Source organism: Lissotriton vulgaris, chromosome 8, assembly GCF_964263255.1.
Source record: "Lissotriton vulgaris chromosome 8, aLisVul1.2, whole genome shotgun sequence".
NCBI lineage: Eukaryota > Metazoa > Chordata > Amphibia > Caudata > Salamandridae > Lissotriton > Lissotriton vulgaris.
Genome location: NC_141696.1, coordinates 1,354,745,651 through 1,354,769,050, shown reverse-complemented (window position 1 = coordinate 1,354,769,050; position 23,400 = coordinate 1,354,745,651). Strand labels below are relative to the sequence as shown.

Genomic DNA, 23,400 nt, shown 5'->3' with positions numbered 1-23,400 from the left:
TCACTGTTTGCTAATTGCTAATAGTTACATTAAAATGTAACAAGCACAGGCACAGAATGGACGGATGAAGGAGTGGGTGGGGGAAAGGCATGAACGGAAGTGCATTTAAAGTGTGTGCGGAAAGCTGTTTTAAATCACCGCGTGAGGCACATCAAAAACTGCAGGAAAAAACATGAGTCGGGGAGCATAGCAGAGGGGGACAGAGAATGGCGGTCATGGAGCATGGAGAGTAGACGCTATAAAGACCAGGTAGTAAAGTGGGGTCCACAGGTGCAAAGCAGCATAGGAACAATCGGAGCAGAGGTTAGGGCAGGGGAGCCAGTCCGGATAGGCAGAAGGAAACAAAAAGACAAAGAGGAAAGGCGACCTGGGATCATGGGACCCAAGCAGCAGAGGGACGAAGGACGGCGACCGCTTTAAGGTGTAGGGCACAATTACAAATAGGCAGATGCTTCCGGAAGCATAGTGTTAATGGACACAAGCAAATGTAACAAATACAGGCACAGAATGGATGGATGAAGGAGTGGGTGGGGGAAAGGCATGAACGGAGGTGGATTTAAAGTGTGTGCGGAAATCTGTTTTAAATCACCGCGTGAGGCACATCAAAAACTGCAGGGAAAAAAAACATGAGTCTGGGAGCATAGCAGAGGGGGACAGAGAATGGCGAGCATGGAGCATAGAGAGTAGGCGCTACAAAGCAGCATAGGAACAATTGGCGACCTGAGATCATGGGACCCAAGCAGCAGAGGGACGAAGGACGGTGGGGAGGGGGGAGGAGAAATGCGACACGGCAGGGCAGGGGAGGGGGCGGAGCGAGGAGAGGGAACAGACGGAGGGAAGGCAGATAAGGGGAGGGGGGAGGAGAAATGCGACACGGCGGGCAGGGGAGGGGGCGGAGCGGGGGCCTGGAGTGAGAGGGGTTTTAACATATGGCTGGGGAGTTGCAAAGACCGTAACACGGAGGGGGAGGGGGGAGGAGAGTAGGGGAGGCACGGCCTAGCGGCCGTGCAATCAAGAAGTGAGGGGGCGGAGCTGGGGGAGGCAGTGAGAGAGAGAGTAGGCAAGGCAGGCGGCTGGGGGCATGTGCACGCGCTTTTAAGCTCAATGCGCATGCGCATTGAGCTTAAATTTCTCGTGCACTGCAAGGAATCGCCACGATTCCTTGCAAGTTGGTTAAAGAGTTGGTAAGCCCCCATAGTCTCGCAAGCTCGATGCGCATGCGCATCGACAGGCGAGACCTAAAAACCATACAACCAACTTAATAAAAATGACACCAAAACTGTTAATTGTCAATAATGAGAACTGAAGATATGATTTTTTTATAAGGTTTTAGGGCAACAATAGACCAAAAAAAAAAAAAATGAATAAATTAAAGTGCCAAACAGAAGCCACTGTTCAGGGGGACCCTAATGCAGGTCAGATACACCAAGCACTTAAAACTTATCTTATAAACTAGTCTCTGAAATGGAAGTTAAAATGCTCCAGCTGGTAAAGATCCGGCGAAGTCATTTCAAAGTTTTAATTCTTTTTGGAGCAGTCCCTCTTGGTCTCTTCTGAGGTTTCCAGGAACTCCAGGTCAGCATCTAGGGATCATTACTCACTCCTACTGGTCAGCTAGTCAAGCCAAGAAAAACAAGCATTGGAAATGCAATAGGTCTCGCACCATTAGAGTTAGTGCTTTTAGAATTGTTTATGTGTTTTTTTTGTAAATGTTTAGCATTTTTGTTTCCTGTAGCCAATGCTAAAGTATTACAAATAAAAAAAGCCATAAACATTTCTAAAAGCTCTAACTGAAATGGTCTGAGAACTATTGCACTGTGTGAGGGTGAGGGTGAGTGAGAGTGAGGGTGAGGGGTTGAGGGTGAGTGAGGGTGAGTGAGGGTGAGTGAGGGTGAGTGAGGGTGAGTGAGGGTGAGTGAGGGTGAGTGAGGGTGAGTGAGTGAGGGTGAGTGAGTGAGGGTGAGTGAGTGAGGGTGAGTGAGTGAGGGTGAGTGAGGGTGAGTGAGGGTGAGTGAGGGTGAGTGAGGGTGAGTGAGGGTGAGTGAGGGTGAGTGAGGGTGAGTGAGGGTGAGTGAGGGTGAGTGAGGGTGAGTGAGGGTGAGTGAGGGTGAGTGAGGGTGAGTGAGGGTGAGTGAGGGTGAGTGAGGGTGAGGGGTTGAGGGTGAGGTGGTGAGGGTGAGTGAGGGTGAGGGTGAGTGAGGGTGAGGGTGAGTGAGGTGTTGAGGGTGAGTGAGGTGTTGAGGGTGAGTGAGGGTGAGGGTGAGTGAGGGTGAGGGTGAGTGAGGGTGAGGGTGAGTGAGGGTGAGGGGTTTTGGGTGAGTGAGGGTGAGGGTGGTTGAGTGAGGATGAGTGAGAGTGAGGGTGAGTGAGGGGTTGAGGGTGAGGGGTTGAGGGTGAGTGAGTGAGGGTGAGGGGTTGAGGGTGAGGGGTTGAGGGTGAGGGTGAGTGAGGGTGAGGGGTTGAGGGTGAGTGAGGATGAGTGAGAGTGAGGGTGAGTGAGGGGTTGAGGGTGAGGGGTTGAGGGTGAGGGGTTGAGGGTGAGTGAGGATGAGTGAGAGTGAGGGTGAGTGAGGGGTTGAGGGTGAGGGGTTGAGGGTGAGGGGTTGAGGGTGAGTGAGGGTGAGGGTGAGGGTGAGTGAAGGTGAGGGGTTGAGGGTGAGTGAGGGTGTCACTGCTACCCCGGGGGAGCCCAGCTGGGTCGGGGAGTGGCACAGGGAGTGGCGTGGCCGGAGAGGCTGCTGGCACGGATGGAGAGCAGGCAGGACACTCCTCCTGTATGTTTGCCACCAAACTCCCCAGGCCACTAACGCTCGGACGTCCCATGCAGCTTAAATGGTGCGAAGTGAGTTTACAAGCGCACGAGGCCAAGGTATTATGGGGCTTATTTAGAAGCCCCTTGCGCTGCCGGTGGGTCTCTTGTAATGTGGGGAAAGGTGACGTACCGGCGGCGCAAGAGGCTTGCACATAAGCCCCCCATGTATGCAATACATTCATCCCAGAATGCGTGTGCTCAAACACCGGCAGAGCAAAAGCAGAACTGTAGAGGATGGCCGATGAAGCTAGGCAAAGACTAGGTGGGGGGCAATGGAGAGCCTGACAGGTTGGGTAAGGCGGGAATCCCAGAGCAGACACATCAGGCAGGGGCTCCACAGGAGATCTGAAGTACAGGAGTAACACTGGACAACAGTCGCAAGGGAGTACTTCAGGAGTTTGCCAGAGCAGCAACGCCACGAATGACACAAGACTTTTTCGGGCAGGAGGGTGGGAGCGGAATATCACGGGATATCATACCAGGAATGCAGAAATCCCATTCAAGATGATGGAACGGGACCGCAAAGCTATGGGGGGCAGAAATACCACAGGAGGGGGCTATAGCATAAATACCACTGGGAGTTGATAGAGCGGGAAAACGGCCAGAGATTTGCAGGGCAGAGAGAGCACCACAGCGAGGTGCGAACTCTGTGAGATATTGTGACCGGCGCACGGTGGGGCATTCCCAGGGTAGAAACGCACTGGGACAGTGGCAGGACAGAGAACCCGCGCGAAGCTGGAATGGCAAGAAGATCTCTGGGGTTGGTATGGGTTGAGTACCACTAAGGCTGGTAGGAGGGGTGTACCACGTGAGACTGGGGAGTGTGAAATAGGAGCAGCTTTGTGAAAAACGCCGGAGGGTGGTCCGTGGAGAATTTGGAGATTATTGAAAGCATGGCGGCGCCCCCAGATGTTCTTGTTCTGCGTACAGTGTTGTGGACGCGCAAATAGCCGGAAATACGTGAATTGCTCACGGCAGCAGCGGCGGTGTTGTTTTTGGCATATGCTGCGCTGCGGGAACGTGTCGGGGCGTTATTTCTTGTGAGAATATAATGTACATGTGTCAGAAGCGGGAGCAGAGGGAGTGGGAAGATGGAGAGACGGAAGGGTGTGGGCAGAGAGAGCAGCGGTAAGAGCAGGAATGGGGGGGGAGGGGGGGGGGGGGGGAGTAGGGAGCAGCTGAGAGGAGGAAAGGGAAAGGGGCCAGAGAGGCGCTGCCAGTGGAGCCAGCAGAGAAATTTAGAGATCGGGGAAAGGGAATTTACACAAAACCTGACCAGAAGGTGTAGAGAAGTGAAGAAAGGGAGCGAGCACTGGGAAGTAAAACAGAAAGGGGTAGAGTTGTACCGAGAGTGGAAACAAAGGAAACGGGGGTGAGAGACGGGTAGGGAGAGGCGGAGATATGCAGTGAGATCGAAAACAGGAGGATAGAATGGAAAGTGAACGGCCACGAAAACCCCAGAGAGTGAGAAGGAGAAAGACAGAGGGAATCAGACAGGGAGCAAAGATAAGGGGAAGCTAAACATAACAAGCAGCAGAGCACGGCGTCAGTGTTGGCATTGATGGGGGTAGGGGGGAAGTGGGGATTTAAAAAAAAATGCGACACGGCGGACAGGGGAGGGGGCGGAGCGGGTAAAATAAACAAACAAGACGGAGGGAAGAGAGGGGAGGGGGGAGGAGAAATGCGACACGGCGGGAAGGGGAGGGGGCGGAGCGGGTAAAATAAACAAACAAGACGGAGGGAAGAGAGGGGAGGGGGGAGGAGAAATGCGACACGGCGGGAAGGGGAGGGGGCGGAGCGGGTAAAACAAGACGGACGTGCACGCGCTTTTAAGCTCAATGCGCATGCGCATTGAGCTTAAAAGTCACGGGCACTGCAAGGAATCGCCACGATTCCTTGCAGTGGATAAAGAGTGGATAAGCCCCCATAGTCTCGCTTGCTCGATGCGCATGCGCATCGACAGGCGAGACCTAAAAATCTTGCTGTTTGTTGTGTCCCTGAAACCACACAGGATGTTAGCCACTTGGCCCTTGGAGTCCACCTCACATTCCTTGGTGCAGTGGGAGATTCGCCGACATTTCACCACGAGACAAACACTAACACACTCTGGATACTGGTGTTTTCCCTGCTGCAATTGCAGTTATTTCGCCACCTACAACTGCAACGCTGTTTAAGTGCTGCAGTGTAAGGCACAAAATGGCAGTCAGCATTATTAACATGAGCCAAAGTCCACATACCCAAGTGGAAGCAGGCCCAGCGCTTCATGTCTGCACACAGGTCAGGTCACAGACAGTAGGCCCACTTCTCTTCTGTAGGTCCAGATGTGTTTTCATGGCCTGGGGGTAATGTTCTACTTTCGTAGGCTAGCCAATGGATGGGGGTGATACTTTGCCACTCCAAAACCAATGAGGAAAAAAAGTTTTCATGGGCAATCCTTCCCACTTTGTCACCTCATCTTGTTTGCCTTAATGCAAACTGTCCCACAGTGAACTATTTTTAGTAAAGCCCTTGACTGTGGATAGTGTCTCAGCCGAGGGTTGTCCAGGGGAATGAGCATTTCCCTCCTCCTTAACCACACCAAATATGTGGTGCTGGGACCAGCTCCTCCCCTCCCCGGGCTTGTGCTAAGTTGGCCAGGGAAACAAAGGCTTCTCTTCCCCATTCCACCCCTTACACCCAACTGGCAATAGTCGTTCAAGAAACCCTCCCCAGCTGCCTTTCGGAGTCTGAAAGATGTCCCATATCTCACATCCAGGTTGTCCTGCCGAATGGCTTAAGCCATAGTTTCTGCTCTGGGATTAGATTTCACACCTGATTTATGGGAAGCACAGACAGAAACCAGTTGACGGCAGGCTAAAGCTAATTTGCCCACTGGAGTTTTAGGTGAAGACAAACTTATTAAAATGTACTTTTCCTAAATACAACTTCACAATAACATTACATTTTCATAATATTAAAAACAGTGCTTAAATCATTACTGCAGCTTATTCCTAACCTGAGTTTTCAGATATAGTATTTTTCCTGAACTTTAGTTCTTCTCATAGGAGAAGCTATAACCCTTTACTGTGAAAATAGCTTTTGGGGACTAGTCACTGTAAGAACATGTCAACACTAAATTATTGCATATACCACTTTTAGGTTCTAGGCACCCTACCTTGTGGCCTACAAGGCCTATTTAGGGATCATTTTAGTTTCTAAAAAGGTTATTTTTGGTCAAAACATGTTACTATGACAGGTTCCCCGGAGGTTTAAAATCTGCAGTAGCCAGGCTACAAAGAAATGCCTGAAGCCATGTTTCACCAGCCAAGTGTATGGCACCACATGTGCTGGAGTTCACAGGTGACATTTCAATTTCCATGCTTTTGATGTAATTCACCTTATTAATATGGCCTTTTGGGACAGTTATATTAAGCAATTTTATCATGTTTTATGGGTCAGGGCGCATCGCATACACTGGAAACTGAAAAGCAGTGCCTTGTGTGCAAAATTCAAATGCCAGGTAGCAAAAAAAGGGGAAGATCATCCACAAAAAGGGATTTTCTTTCACTGTGATTTCCTAAACGCTTTCCTATGTTCTTCAGAAAAATAACAAATGATCTGTTCAAGGCCACCTCAATGCTAAGGATCACAGTGGTTGGGTTGTGATGAAGAATTAGAAATACACCACTGCAGCCTCATCTTTCTTCAACATAACATATAAATCTGCAGAAGTGGGCTATAATGTTTACAGCATTAATGGTCATTTACAAGAATTGTAACAAGTCCTAATTGTAAATCCCACGTGGAGAGAAGAAAGCAGATCCTGGGGAACGAGCCTCTAACGATATCTTTGATTTATCCTTAGCTTCACTGTGTAGCGGCAGTTGGAATCTTTGAAGTGGCCATGCCTTACTCAATTATGCCCAGCCATACAGATTAGTAGTGACTTTGACTGCAAGGGAGTTTATGTCCCAAAAATGGAGCAGCAGGCTACTTTTTTCTTTTCTAGATGTACCCAAAAATGATTCTGCAGATCTTTGTAATATGGCGTGATATGCCTATACCTCTCCGGTGTGAGGGGTGTAAAAGATATTTATGATATCCCTCAGAGAGGAAACCCAGGGAGAGTCAGTGTGCAACCTCCCCAAAAAGGCACACTTCATAATGCCTGAGCACCTGGAGTATTACTTTGCTGCTACTGCCAGTCATGGCATGTAATTGTAAATGTATAGGCATTTATATAGCGCACTACTTACCCGTAGGGTCCCAAGGCGCTTTGACCGCTGCGAAACCCTTCCTGGCTTCCCTGAGAGATGGTCCCTTAATGGGTATCTCCAGGGTGAGACCAGGCATCCCCGGCGGTCTGGTGGGGCCGTTAGTGAAGATGAGGCAAGCTAATGCCCAGAGTTGCCGAGTGTGATCGCTGATCAGAGTGGGCACCGAGGCGAGAGAATTATCGAGTCCGCTGACCCTGGTCCAGAAACCTGCCGCGCCGGGATTCGAACCCTGGTCCCAGGCCGTCCTCTGCTCTCGGGTCTGCCGCCTCTAACCAGTGAGCCACACTACTTCACAGTTATCAGCTATCCTTACTCAGAAAGGTGGGTATAGTTTTGGTGTCTCCCACTAGTCTGAACACAGCTATTTTTAGAAACAAAAAGAGAAAAAAGGATGGTCACCTCCGGGACTTACTGGATTGTCAAGTTCACTTGGAGGAAAGACACAGGGCTAGCCAGAAAAAAAGTACATGAAAGAGTGATAATAAAGCAAACTGCAAAAAAACAACTAGACTTCTCTTCCCAAAGTAAATGTTTTCCAATCTTCAAGTATCATTTCTCAATTAAGTGTTAATACGACCTGAGATGAACAAGCACTGAACAAAAGCAAATTAAAATAGTATAACTAGCCTGATGTTGGGATGGACATAAAACTACTTACATCAGTGAGAGGATCGTCAGCATCAAGATTAGCTGCAGGAATTTGATCTAGACGAGGCTTTTTGGACACCGAAGACGATGTTGTATGCTCTAAAGAAAAGCAGAGGTTTTATCCATTTAAATTATAAAAAAAGATCAGCTCCTAAAAAGTGTTGGAAATAGTCAAGTGCATATGAAATAAAAAGAAATGCCTTATATCTGTATGGTGCATGAGATCTATCAGAAGCTTCAAAAAGGGTTTCTATTGTTTGATCGTTGCGAGAAACAAAATAATTTCTATCAGAAAAGGTTGTACAAGAGCACACAGAACTAAATAGGATATTAGATGGGTTTGGCTACTTACACAGACTGAACGTGGTTGAGAGAAGTGTGGAACAGGGATACTGTGGAAAGCCAATAACAGCATAGCAAAGAATATGACATTTTAAATGAGATGCATGTACACCAGTTACACGTTCAAACATACCTTAGCAAATTTGCATAGTTACACTGCATGGTTAAAATAACGTGAACCAACCATCCTGTTTTCCTGCTACCAGGAGGTGTTTTCTTCATTGTTGTTATGAAGAGAGTCGCCTCGCAAGCAAAAGGACCAGAACCTGGAAGTTGCACAGGGAAGCTTGGGTGAAGCTAAGGGGTGCTGGCTGGCTGGCAGATCTTAAGTTTCAGGTGGGATGTACTGGATTCGGAGATCTGAAAGGCAACCTAGGAATATGTTGTGACCACCTTTGTATTCAAATGTCAATAACCTGTAAAGAAGACTTCTGATGATAATTATGACAATCAGTGACAAGCCTCAGGAGATTTTCGGAGGATCTGGTGGCAAATTTTAGAACTTTGACTTTGTTCTGTTGAAAGGATGAGTAGTACAAGAGGCCAAACAGTAGGCTGTTGAAGTAATCCTACTTGCTGAACACTAGTGACTGGATTTGCGCCATGACTATTGAATGGGATGTGTGTGTAAAACTTAAGTACAATTATAAACCACCTCCTTGATTGGAATGGGATGGGTGTGTGTGTGAATCGTAAGTGCATTTAGAAACTCAAGCCTTGATTGCACAAGCTTTGGGTGGGGGAAGGATTTCATTCACAGGGAGGAACTAAAGCAAAGACAGAAACCACAAGAAGAGACAGGCTAGGTATTGGGAGGGAAGTAGGGATGTTCAAAGGAAGTCGGGATGTTCAAAGGAAGAAAGGAAGTGTCAAGATTATTAGGACTGAACATTTGAGTGTCTTATTCATATAGTGGTAAGAGAAGCCAAAAGTTGAGGTTATTTTCCCAAGTGGTGGGATAGTGTGAAGACAAAAAAAATAATAAACAAAGGAGAGCGAGCCCAGGAAAAAGCATTCTGGGACTTAAAATGGTAATGTAGTAGGCAGTGAATTGTTGGATTGCCAGGAGTCCGGATGGGATCAGTCTAAAAAGGTAGGTAGAGACACATTTCAGGGCTGAGCTGGACAGTAAAAGAGGATACGCTGGTAGGGTGATCTATGGTGCCAAAGTCTGCAGATGGTTCAAAAAGTATTGAGCTCGATAACAGGTGGCTTGGGCGAGTTGATGCGTCAAGAATCAGTAAAGAGCACCAAAACCTGATTGGAGAGGACCAAGTACATTAATAAGAGTTGAGAAATAGGGATAGCTGGTTGAAGACACGGCATTCAAATATCTTGCAAAAGAAAGCAAGTTGAAACACAGAACGGAAGTCAGAGGAAGAAGTGCTGGTTGTCAAAGAGTAAGATGGGGTAGCTCACAGTATTATATTCACCTCTCTTTTTTAGAAGAGTGAATACCACACTGATTTTGAAACAAGAGGGAATTTGAAGTAACAATTAAGCAAACAAATGGATCATCATTTTGGCTATTAAGCGTTGGAAAATAGATTTTATTTACTAACTGGTAGTGAGTGAGGTAGCGGAGGCAACATCGCAAATAAGAAGGCGTGGCAGTAACCAAGTGGGCAAGAGAAGGATAGTGGAATCAATGGACAAACATGGATGGGAGAGCAACACACAGAGCAAGAGTGTAAAGGATCCAAAGGAGAGGGTGAAAGCACAAACTAGTAGGAGGTGTCCGAATGTAAAAGTAAGGATATAAGTCAGCCTCGGACTTCAGCTGGGCGTTCGGATGACCGCCTCGCTCTTTGTGTTTTCTGGAGCCGCCTGCGGGGGAGAAATGAACGGAAGTACGCCGGCTGATGCGGGGATGTCACTGTTGTCTACCTCCCGGTCTGTGTCGTGCTGAGGCGCTGTGCTGTGGGCGCTGGACGGAGGGCGGCGTTCGGAAGTTGTTTGGGACCCGCACCCGCGGGGACGGTTTGTCGCATTGGGACTTTTGGTTGGCGGGGCTGTTTCTCCTCGTTGTTCCTCGTTGTTCTGTCGGACCGCGTCCTGTTGATTTCTGGAGTGAAAGCCGCGCTGCATAACGTCGGACAGCGGGCGGTGTTCGGAACTTGCTCAGGACTGGTGGCCACAGGAACAAATTGCCACAGAAACAAATTGCCGTATGGTAAAGGAAGCCGTCTGCACTGTTGTTGGTGCACTCTGCTGCATTGTGCAGGGGGGAGACCTGACCCTGGACTGTGTTTCCCTGCCTCAAAGCCTACCTCTAGCCGCTCCGCAGGTGCTGCGTCGTTGTTTTCAGGAGCTGCAGGAGTTGCCGGGGAGAGGAGCACTTGTTGCTCGGGACGCTGTGTGGCTGGGCTGATCGGCAGCATTGTGAGCGGTGCTAAAGGGACTCACTTTCCCAGGAGTCCCTGCCTGAGCCTCACCACCTGGCTTGCGCTGCCTGGCTGCCCCGCCCCCAAGACGAAATACGAGCTATAAAGTTCCCTAAGGATTCCGCAGCGCAGGAGCGCCCGGGGTTAGGCCCTCTGACCTTATTTGCAAGAAGGAATAAAGACTTACCCCTTTTGTCTAAAAACACCAATTGACTAATCTAAGGGAAATATTACCTGTTCATGAAATTTATATATCATAGTGCCCTTTTCTGTTAATTAATCATGCACCCATATCTTAAGATGAATCGGAAGGGGGTACCTAAAACAATAGTTATCCCGCTGAGGGATCCGTCCAAAGGGACACTGGTTCACCACCCAAACAAGTTACCCCTGACATCTCCACCACTAAAGATATTAATGAACTTTTTCCTCCTATAGAAATTATAACTAGTAAGCAATCCCCTTTACCCACAACCAACTCAGGGGACACCTTATCATGGTTAGAGGAACTGAGTAACTTGTGCGGAACTAAGTATGCTCTAGTGGTAAGCAGTCCCGAACCTACTACCCCCCCAAATCATTGTGTAAAAAACCCAAGTGCACTAAACCCAATCAACAGCCCGCGCGATCTTACTTTACCTGTCATATTCGGTGTACGAAGTACGCCTCCATCCCGCCCTGTATCTGCCAAAGGGAAGTGTGATGAAGCTGAACACAACGGTAACCATTCCAAACAATCTAAATTGTGTCTAAACCCCTCACTGTCTGCCTCCATTCCCCCCCTAACTCCAGATTCGGTTGAGTTTACGGAAATATTGGATGACCTAGCGCCTCCATCACAGTTGGCCTTACGGTCTCTTGTCAAACGGCTGATTAATTCCGTCGTTTCACCATTGATGGAAAAAATAACACTGCTTGGGGATAGGCTCACGAAATTAGAGGGTGCATTTCAAGTAAATTTGGCTTCTATAAAGTATCAGGTACCCTCTAACCTCTCTCACCCCCCCTGTTATTGTTGAACCCCTTAAGTCATCTGCACTAAGCATTAATGCACATATTCAAGTACCAACCCCCATCACACCAGTCCCAAAGGCCCTCAAAGCCCATCCTAAACGTGTTCCAGCACAGCGCAACTTTGTTAGAACAGGGTCGATCAAACCACCTCATATCCACCTACCACCGGAGGCTGCCCCCTTCGTATTTGTCCTTTCGGGAGTTCCCACACTCGAACAGGGGAAAACTGAAAGTCAACTAGACCTACAAAATAAGGCTACATATTGGCTATCAAAGAATAGACCTTTGCCAGCAGATCTTGACGGTAGAATTTTAAGTGTTAGAAGGGTGGGCTGGTTGGGTCCCCTCCGAAAAGACACGCCCGGGGATTTGGTCTTAGTAAAATTCAGAAGCAGACGTATCATTCCGTACCTCCAAACCTGGCAGCGTCAAAAAGAAGACGGCCCCATAAGTACTGGGGATCAACATGACTTTTATCCCAGCTCATTATATACTTCTTCATTAAGGCCAAAGGCAGGGTCTTTTTATCCAATGGGTATAAGCGCCTTGGAAATGAATGGCAGTAACTTTTTTCCACGTAATTATTCTGACGCTGTATACAACAATCATCTTTATGGAAGATTTTATTAATTGCCTACGTGAAGGTTCAATCTAAGGAATTGGCGGGTCTGCTTAAATGCCGAATTTTGTGATAAGTGCATTTCTAACAAAGTACCTATGTTTATGGGCAGGTTACTTTTTCCTCTTTCTTGTTTTAAATTTGTTAGTATTCTGTGTTATCATTTGCTAGTTCTACTTTTGTTGGTTTTTAATTTGTATGTTTTTAACTTGTACGCTTTTATGATTTGCATTTTCAAATCGAATAAAGCTAAAATGAATTGAATTGAAGTCATCCAATCTTATTGCATTTGTCCCTCTGAGGAGGGACAAATGCAAGAAGAGCAAAACCAACAAATAAGAAGCAAGCAAAAGTGATTGACAAGTAAGTAGATGGTATTAATCCTCGCCCTGCATTCTGAAGTCTTGATTACTGAACCAGTTGTGGGCAAGCTATTTCAGAAGAAATCTCATTTACTACTGAATCAAGGAAATTAGCCTGTGTCTAATAAAGTTCCACCAAAAATACACCAACTTTTCTACACTACAAGGCCCTTAAAAGATGCATGGAATTTGCTTTACAGTCTTTCAAACCTCATACAAATCTGGGAAGAAAAGCATGTGGTGGAAATATTTCTAAATTGTAACAATCTACTCTCCAAAGAGGATATCACCTACAGCACAAACCTCCCTATACAAACAGCAGCTCAGCTCTCTCTGGAGGCAAAAGATCTCATTTGGCCTGCTTGACTATAAGTAGCACATTACATCGGTCGTTCACACCACCTTGCAAGGATAATCCTAAGCAAAGACTGCTGCCTTTGTTATATATTTATTTGTATAGCGCCTGAATATACAATGTTTTGATATGCCACTGCTTGCAGATTTCAACCCAGGCACATCAGCAAAGGCTAGTGCGAATCCTTACTGTTGAAGGCAGGTAAGTATTCAAAAGAATTTTCATATGGCTGAAAAAAACTAAATTCAGGCTATAATTACAGGGAGTCAGTAGTCCTACTTTGGCGCATATTCCTGCTAACACAGGACTCCAAGCCAGGCACACATTAAATTTGATGCAGGATTGTGCCAAATTCAACTTCCTACTTTTGCAAGCGCCTTGGACACTTAACTTCCAGTATGTAAGTTACAAATGTTATTCTACTCTCAGTGCCAGTTCGGACACGCTGCTAAACCAGGTCTGCAATAACAGAGAATGGTGGACAATTATAGGCTGGCCATTTAACTAAGAGCATGCTGTGACTGGATCGGTTTAGCATAGATCAGTTCATAGCAGATGTACAATTTTCGGAATCAGAAAAAACCTGATAATTTATTTTCTACCACTGGAGGTACATTTTCACAGTATGCCACGCTTGCCCCATAACGGTCTCTTGATGATCACTAAATCTGTATTGCCAAACCCGTCACTTCTGTTAGTAGAATAGATATATGCACATCAAGTATAGATTGCAAACCTTTTTGCAAATGTTCATGAGAAAATGTATTCGGGGGTGGAAGCGTACGATCCAAGAATATTCCATCTAGCTCCGTGTATTTTCTGCGTTAGACTGCAGCGCTTTCACATAAATATTGCACGCCAATGTGTATTTTAACAAAGTGAAGATGAAAACAACAAATGCATGCTACAATGGACGGGGGAAAAAAAGTCTCATGATTTTGGACAGTAGCGAGGCAAACTTTTGGATAGACTTCTAAACCTGAGAAGGTATATTTTTAGAAAGAAGATAAATGGTGATTTGTTAATAAATAACTGGGTTACAGAATTGTTATAAAATTCTGCATACCGAGCATGCAGACCTGCCGTTGTCTACAGTTTTACTCTGTATCAGACCAACGAGAGCTGAAAGGGCAGAGGCCCATACACAGTGCAGTCACCACCGGAGACAAGCACAAAGGAACAGAAATGGCGAGCCACTCCCTAGGCGGCCAAGACAATGCAGCCCAGGCCCTTGTAGTGTGTCTAATTGTGACTGGGTTGAACCCAGGCGGTTGGAGAGGGTGGGGGGGCCTGCCAGAGGAACACGCACTAGCTCCCAAACCAAATGTTAACATAGGGGAGGCTCCATCCTAACTCACTAGGCTGACTGACATTTACTGTGTGGTTGTGAAGGCCCGAAACTAATGTGGTCAAATGGTAGAAGAAAAAGTCGGAGGGGAGAAAACGTGGTCGTGAAAGGTGCCACACAATAAAGTAGCATTCTTCGTGTATCCTAGGGGACCAATAAGTGGAGTCGGCAGCCCTGAAACTATCCCTTCCTTTGGCAACATTGACATATCCGGTCATCAGACAACGAATGCTCATAACAACCAGTGAATCCCATAGATCGGGTATTGGAGAGCAGATGCAGCTTCTTCTACCAGGAAACATAGACAACATCTTTCATGCTGCATAACTCTGGAAAAAAGAGACAAAATCTGGACTCATACTGGGGTGCTGCTTAACAGGGAGAAATACCAGTCAAATCCTCCGAACCTCTAAATGCTGCCACGGTTTTATCTAAAAAGGATTAACCTTTCCTCATGAAAAAGGACTTGAAAACTCTCCTCCAAGAGCCGAAAAATGAGTAGAAAACGCCTATCTGGAACAGGAACTACAACAACTGATCGAAAGTCTTCAGTAAAGCATATGGTCCCTAGAGAAAGACATTGATCAGATCGGTGACAGAGTGGTCAACATTGAGACTACCACCCAGGAACTCACACAGTAAAGGATGGAAGATGCGTAAAGGACGCAAACTCTGGAGACCCAGGGGTGACATTTTACATTTGAAATGAGAGGACATGAAAAACAGAACAAGGAGAGACGAAAAGAGATCAAAATCTGAACTTCGAATGCAACAGAGAAAGCAAAGGGATTGACGCAGCTGCCTATGTCCAAGCTATGTTCGCTCAAATCCTGCAGATGAAAAGAGAATTTGCTGGAACTGAATGAGCACACAGTATGAGACGTAAATCATTAAACACAGCCAACATTTAATCCAGAGAGCTTGTGGCAAAACTCTCCTTGATCCAGCCGAATGAGACTATCTTTAAGGAGGCACACAAATCAGCCCGTTTCTACCATGGAGTTAACACACTTATAGAAAATCTACTGCAATTGACTCTCGACAAACAATGAAAGAGGAGGCCTGTTACAAATGTCCTGAACAAGGAAAAGATAAGAGTCAGGTGGACATTTCTGTGCAAGCTAGTCTTTTCAAAGGAAGAGAAATCACACCATATAAGAAAACTAGAAGAGGGACTTAAATTAATCAGAACTACTATCAGGGCTGCAGCTTCCCACGGTTCTCCAAACCCCAAATGCAGAGAATGGTGTTAAGGGGAGCTCATCCCCTTCACCACAACAATATATCAAAGATCAGCAAAGACAGGAAAAAGGGGGAAAAGTGAGTGATCCTAAATCACACCCAATGATAAGCACTGCCAAAGACTACCTACTGTCCCATACCAAGATGAGAGTAGGACCACACAAGACACCAAAACTTGCAACATAAGATATGCCTCCTCCTCTCTGGTTGATGGAGCAACACTGATACCATGAGTACCAGTGAGAAGAGAACCAGACATGGGTTGAATATTGTTCTTAGATTTATTTTCATATGTTTGCTGTTATTCAGATTTGACCTCATGGGAGACGGTAAGTTTAATTCTGTAATGTTCGGGGGAGAGAGAGAACGATCACATTAAGAGACACTATGGATCACCTTACTACACCATTCCATGTAGTTTAATTGAATGTAAGAGGGGCTCAATTCCCCATCCAAGAAGGAAAGAGTTCATTGCTTCTTAACATAAGAAATTGTGACTACAAGAAACATGCTTAAATAAGGGGACTGAGTGTTTTCGCTCTCACTGCTCATACTAAAAACCTGGCTAAAAATTTCGATTTTTGGATGCGAAATACGCTAACACATAAAGAAGGGCACTACTAATGATAAAAGACATACACGAAGGAGAGAGAATCACAATAGCGATCCTCTAAGCACTTAACCCATATAGGACAGATGTTAGGCAAAGAACTCTGAGCACCCTGGCTTTGAAGAAGGGCTGGCATATGAACAGGGGATTTTAGTTCAGTCTCAGAACCAAGTTAGATATGTCTAAATCCACCTAGTCATCAGAGGGCGAAATGTCTTCAGACTCCAGTAACCAAATCTGAGACTTGGGGCTGGTGAAGAGTGCTGCATCACCAAGAAAAATTACTCTTTTTACTCTATGGTCCAGCAATCATACTTCAGGATCGATTACCATCTTCCCCTCACCACTATTTTATAACTACAGAGTTTTACATCAACACAGGGGCAGTTGTGACACCCAAACTGGAGATCAAGGGAATGTACAGTGATCGCAATACGTTTTCAGAAGAAAATGAAAATGAGGTCTGGACCTACGGGCTTCCTGAACAAGAGAAATTCTGGTGCCAGCATATGGGCCAATGAGTGCTACAGCCCACTATAAGGGAAGTGGCAACCCGGCCATTCACCCGGGGGAGAAGCGTCTAATAACTTATCAGGGAATCTAAATGCCGAAATGGGCTGGGGCACAGCATGAAGACATTCCTCAAAAAATATATATATATATGAAATGCACTATGGAGAGACACACTACAGAAAGACATTTACAAGAACAATCTCTCGATCCGTCAAAGAATCAGCGCTTAAAGTGAGCATGGGATGAAACCGGACAAGCTTAAAATCTGCCCACACATAACTAGCAATTACTAGAGAGAATGCAGAGTTGAGAAAACCAAACCTACATATTTGGTGGAAATGCCCAGATACACGATTATTCTGAAAAGAGGTTTCAGTTGTCAATAAGGCAATTTCTGAGACCCCAATGCAACAATTCCTGGATGTCACAGTTCAGTGTCAGGACAGTGGAAGTTAATGTACCATTTATCACTACTTGCATGGATGTCACTGGTAATGTTAAGGAGACAAAAGGACTCTCCAACGAAGCACATGTGGTATTGGAGCATATGGAAGACAATGGTAACAGAGAGGAGGATTTTCCATGTTACTCAAAACAAAAACTTCTTCTTACAAACTTGGCATCCTGTAATGACATTTAGGCAAGGGGTGCGGAAAGCAAGTTGACGTGGCCTTAAAGGCTACGAGTGCTAAAAATCCTTGACTAATAAGTAGCTGATTACTTGACTGAGGGCCTTGGAACTCAAATCACAGATTAAAGCTAATTTCAGCAACATACAAAGGATTATGTTATTCTATGAAAAGTGATGTGACCGGGATGGAGAGGGAGGTTCCCCGTTTCTTATCACTGTTTTCTTGGTATTGACTATCTGTATGTTACTAAGCTGTATTAAGTTTGTATCTGTTCAAAGAAATAGCTAACCAGCTGAATAAAACCAATAGATCATTTATTTATTTTTTAAATATTCTTAGTGCGCATATCAAGCTGCAATTAAGAGAGTGTTAAGAACCTACCTCTTGGTGGTCGATCTCTATTCTTGTCTCTCACAGCTACACGTTCTCTATCCTCCAGGTCCCTCCTGAAATCACGGCTGCGCACTTCTTCAGGGGCATCCTGAGTAGTTTGTCTGTAAATAAATTCAACAAAATATTTTTAATATGCAATATAAACATCCTATATGGCTGAATGCTCTAATATGCGTGACTTGTACATCCACATCGTATATCTACTCAATACATTAAAAAGAAATCAATCATTCCCATGAGCTCATACAGCTTAGTTTCTTTACCTTCTTTAACTTCCCTAGCTTTGGTGTGCTTTCAAATAAATATTGGTGACATTAAACCAGAAAAATAAAGGTGCAGATTAAGAATGCATTTTTCAAAAACGTTGACAATCAAACTCAGAAGCAGGAATGCACTGCCCATCCAAACCAGGAAGCACCTTTAAATGTATTTGCCCATTTCAAAAAGGTAGGGCACAAACTGGAACAAAGATGGTGGATTGGGACAGGAGAGAGACAAACACAATATAAGCCATCAAATAAGACGGCAGGCGCGAAGGAACGCAAGGATATGCCTTCCACTGATCACTTCAGTATATGGAGTACCACAGGTATCATCCTTTAGCCCCACGCTTTTTATTATATATGATTCCGCTGCCCACCATTGTCAGGAAGTTGAGATTTGGGGTCCTATCTTATGCAGAGGATACTCAGCTAATGATACCTACAGCTGAAAATTCGGATTCCATCACAGTTAAATTCTGTAAATGTATAAGAGCCATGTAGAGAATCATCCTTTTCCACGCAACCATTACATCGTGGTTTTAACAACGCAAGTCATTACGTCGACTTGCACTGGAGGGCGCTCTAGACTAAGGAATAGTGTTTATTACTATTCCAACACCTTCCCTACTGTACGTAAACTGGAGTCAGTAATTCACACTATTCCTAAATCCAGCGCCCTCCAACGCAAGTCGATGTAACGATTTGCGTTGTCAAAACCACAATGTAAAATACTGCGTTGGTTTGGTATGCGTGATTTCATCATACATTCGAGCCATGTTGCCACTTTGGATTAAGCAGAAGTGATTTAAATTGATCAGAGAGAGGACTGAGGTTGTTCTGTTATGTACAGTCAGTACCATCTGGTCGAGTGAATGGTGGCCAACTGGGCTTCGTATGGGCCCCCATTCCGAAAAAGCCTGGGACTCAAGGAAAGACATGGCTTGGTAGTTCGGGCTGGACTGTTCCCATGAGGCACAGGGTCAAGGCTGATTTGCATATAGCCATTGTCTGACCTAGGGTGGTGTGGAGTGCAAAAAAACGATGGATTTAGGCACAGATCTTTGTACTGGGGTGAATGTAAGACATTGTTCTGCATTCTGTCCATCAACTGTGTTTTTTGCAATTCCCACTACTTACGCAGCCAAGTGAGCCTTTATTATACCACCAGGGCTCTCGTGTCTCCCACTCGCGCACAACTGCAAAGCATGTATCTTGAAAGAACTGTTGCTCGTTCTGTGAGATGTACTTGCCTGTCCTGCATTGAAATAAACTCCCTATGCCCGCATCTGTCACAATATTGAGACTTTCAAAAAGCTATTGAAAACCAGGTTTTTTCAGTGCAGCCCTCCTTGAGTAGAATACTTGGTCGGACCATTACGCTAGTGGTTCATGCAGAGATACTACATTGGAGTGAGTCTGCATGGTACAAGGCTTTTTTCAATATAAAAGCAGGCAAATGAGACTTTCAAGAACGCCAACTAAGAGTACGTAGTAGGCTGACTCAAAGAACACTGCAAGTATCAGTATTGTCCACATTGGTCTTTTTGACAACACCTTTTTTTATAAGACCTGAAAACTACAATAGGGCTTGTTTTCAAATTGAAAAGGTCTCATCTTTCATGAACTATATTGCCCTGAGGTTGCATCTTTTTTCTACTTTACCAACACAGGTCCTGTGTGACAAAATGAGCCCGTCCCCACTAACTACCATTAATTTAGTCCACCACAAAGTAACTGGAATAACTGCATGGAATGCTGTGCTTTAAGCTCACAAGACTAATTGCAATAACTAATAGTAAGCAATAACAATGAACTAACCGCTAACCTTGGGTTCCGGAGCAACCTGCTTTCAGACATAAAACGCTTCAACGCCTCAGAGGTAGTAATCGCTATATAAATACAATTACTACTACTATACCTCTGTAGTGTTTTGATGGTTAGGTTACTTGCATAGTAGTGACTGTTAAGCCAGGGTGCTGGCAGGGCATCCCACTGTATTTTCGAATATTTTAGCGAAAACACGATTCGGAGATATTGGTCTTGTTTTACGGTATGGGAGCTACGTTCCTCTAGGGTTTTCACTGCTATTTATCGGTAGCAGATCTTAGTACGCATGTTTTTCTTAAGAAAGTTCTAGCAGCAGCCATAGCTGCAAATGTCTTGGACCTCGCGGCTTGAAAACTGGAGATGGTGTTTAAGTGAAAGACAATCCTACACACTTAGGAGCTGGAGGCAGTGTGTAGGATTTGAGCACTGAAGAGAGTAGGGTCACGGGCTGTAGACTTCAGGCAGGCACAGTTGAAGTTGGCATCCACTTTAGCATAATACCAAAGGCCTCAGTCAGGCTTGTCTTGAGAACCACCCAACGGTACTTCAATGAAACAAGCTGACTTCCACAGTTTGATCATTGCTGGTTGAGCGGTGGACCTTACAATAATTAGTACTGCAGCATTGACATAACTAATTCATTTCTGTTATTTTCATGAATTTTACAGAGGACAATCAGGCAGGACTGTTCGGGTAAGGAACAAGTGGGTTGTTTTGAGAGGGTTTGAATAACCATTAATCAGTCGAAGTCATGTCACAGAAAAGAGGTTTTATTTATTTTCAAAGTTTTATATAGCGCGGACAAGATCTTTGCAGATATCAGAGCGCTTTACAGTAAATACGGGGTAAGGGAAACAAACGGGAGATTAAGCAAACTTGTGGGTACAATATAGTAATGGGTAGAAGGTGGGAAGCAAACTAGGATAGTAACCAGATAAACAACTTGTGAACGAATAGACAATAAGAAAGGCCGGCAAAAGCAAACTTTTAGGTACAAGATAGTAGTGGGTAGTAGGTGTGTAACAAACTAGCGTAATAATCTGATAAACAACTTAGTACAATAGACAGAATATCAGAATAAGCAATAATACAAAGTCTGTGCACAGTTTTCGGTACAACCAAAAAAGGGTTCAAGTGCGACTAGCCATAAGGATGGCTTTTGCTTCTTTCTTAAAGAGTGCAGTGAAGGAGATAAGCCTGGTTTCGGGAGGGAGGGCATTCCAGATCCTGGGTGCCATTCCTGAGAAGGAGCGCTTGTAAGTTTTTTCCTTCTGGAATCTTCGAGGTTTCAGGAGGAGATTCTTTGTGCTTCTGTTGTTTCTCGAGCCTCCTGATAAAGTCAGCTTTTGAGTGAGGTAGCTGGGAGACTTGTGGTGTACAGCCATGTGTGTCATACAGGCAATTTTCAACTGTATTCTGGCTTCAAAAGGGAGCCAGTTCAGGGATTTTAAGTCAGGGGAAATATGCGAGTGTTTTCTAGAACCAGTGATAAGTCTCGCTGCAGCGTTCAAGGAGGCTCTTAGGGGTGCTGTTGTTGATAGGGGGAGTCCGCTGAGAGCCACGATTCCGTAGTCTATGCGTGGAATCTCTAGGGCTTGAACTGCAGTTTGGAAGTCCTTAGCTGGGAGGAAGGGTTTAAGTTTCCTCAGAGTGTTGATTTGGAAGTTAGCTCCCTTAGTTGCTTTGTTGATATGCCGCTGCATGTTGAGGTTGGCGTCAAGAGTGATGCCTAATGATTTCACGGAGTCCATGATGGTGGGTTGGACATTGAATGCAGTTAGGTGCTTAAGCCAGGTTTGAGTGGTGGAGATTTTCGCCGGAGGTGAGATTAGAAGGAACTCAGTTTTCAGAGCATTTAATTTGAGATGATTATCGGCCAACCATGATTGGGTGTTTTTGAGCGTAGAGTTCAGAAGTTTGATGTCTTCCGGGGATTTTAGTTTGAGGTAGAGTTGAGTGTCATCGGCGTACATATGAAAGTGTACATTAGATGCTTGGAGCAAGGTGGTGAGTGGTTCCATGACTAGGTTGAACAATGTGGGGGATAGTGACGATCCTTGAGGGACGCCTAAAGAAACAGGCACAGATGGGGATAGCACGTTGTTGATCTTGAACTTCTGAGAACAGTGATGTAGGAAGGAAGTGAACCATTTGAGGACAGTTCCCGATAGACCCATTCTGGTGTTTAGCAGCTCAAGTAGGTTCTCATGTTTGACAGTGTCAAATGCGGAGGAGAGATCAAGTAGTATGAGGAGGCAGGAGTCACTGCGGTCTAGGATTTGGAGGGCGTCGTCAATTATGTGTGTCATGGCCGTTTCCGTACTGTGTCTTGCTCGGAAACCTGATTGATGTGGGTTGAGGAGGTCAAACGGATCGATGTGTTTAGTCAGTTGTAGTGGAACGCATTTTTCCAGCAGTTTGGCCAGGGTGGGGATATTGGTGATAGGGCGGTAATTGTTAAGGTCAGCTGTAGGTTTCTTGAGTATAGGCGTGTATTGAGCCTTCTAACATACAAACCACCAAGAATTAAAGAACATTCACATATGGATTGTTCAACAAAGTATACATTGGTCAAAACTTTGGAAGTTATTGTTCTGCTGTACATTTGGGACTTATTTTAAGATTAACTATAAAGTCAATTAATTTGAGGCGCATGACATGAGAGCATCACTACCTGGATCTTTCTGTAGCATACAATAAAATTTTGAAGATAAAAGTAGTGAACATTTCACAAAATAAAGAGAGACACACACACACACACACACACACACACACACACACACACACACACACACACACACACACACACACACACACACACACACACACACACACACACACACACACACACACACACACACACACACACACACACACACACACACACACACACACACACACACACACACACACACACACACACACACACACACACACACACACACACACACACACACACACACACACACACACACACACACACACACACACACACACACACACACACACACCCTTACCTCTGGGTCAAATGTTTTTTTCTTTCTGTACATTTCCCTTTCATTTAAATGGAGTTACACAGTGGATTGTAAAGACAAAAGTGTTACTCTGCATTGATTATGAAATGTTTAAACATGTGTTGCAAGTTGTGAAGTGCTCTATATAAAAATGAAATAAACTATGCAATGAGCTATTCAGTTGTACTGGATTGCTCTTTACACTCTACCAGTGCGAATACTCCTGCAGTCCCCCACACACAGGGCAAGCTTCAAAACCTGGCATTCTAATTTCGCTTTAATTACCTTGGAATAAAAATATCTTGGGGTGAGAAGATGGGAATAACAAAAACATCAGAACAAGCATTTGCAATGCAATAGGTCTTGCATTACTGAAAGTTTGAGCTATTGGTGTTGCAAGCAATAAAGCAACGCCACTAGCTCAAACTTTCAGTAATACGAGACCTATTGCATAGCTAATAGGGTCTAAATGCACTGGCAGAAGCACGTGTTGGAATGGAAGGGCTGGGGCATAAAAGAAGGCAATTGGGCTGAGTGTGGGGGTGAGGGGTTTGGGTTGTAGTAGGCTCGAATGGAGCAGCAAGGTCTGGAAAACCAGCAGGGCCATAGAGTTGCAACGCATGAGTAGAGAAGTGGGCCGAGGGGTGTGCTTTAGTGGATGGTAGGTCCTGGAGGAGGCTCAGAGGCCATAGTTTCCTCAGTGAGCACTAAGTTGGAGTTTGAGATTGCAGCTGTATGCTGATAATCAGTGTCATTGTCGTGCAGC

At 45.3% G+C, this 23,400-nt stretch overlaps 1 protein-coding gene across 1 annotated transcript in view; it reads right to left on the bottom strand.

The window, feature by feature from the left end:
* CWC15 (CWC15 spliceosome associated protein) overlaps positions 1–23,400 on the bottom strand; it is a 77,969-nt gene that overhangs the window by 23,216 nt on the left and 31,353 nt on the right. Inside the window, exons 3-4 of the mRNA XM_086935301.1 lie at positions 17,519–17,631; positions 7,727–7,815 (exon numbers count right to left, since the gene is read on the bottom strand). Coding sequence (XP_086791427.1) covers positions 7,727–7,815; positions 17,519–17,631 — 202 coding nt within the window. The remainder of the gene's footprint in view (positions 1–7,726; positions 7,816–17,518; positions 17,632–23,400) is intronic.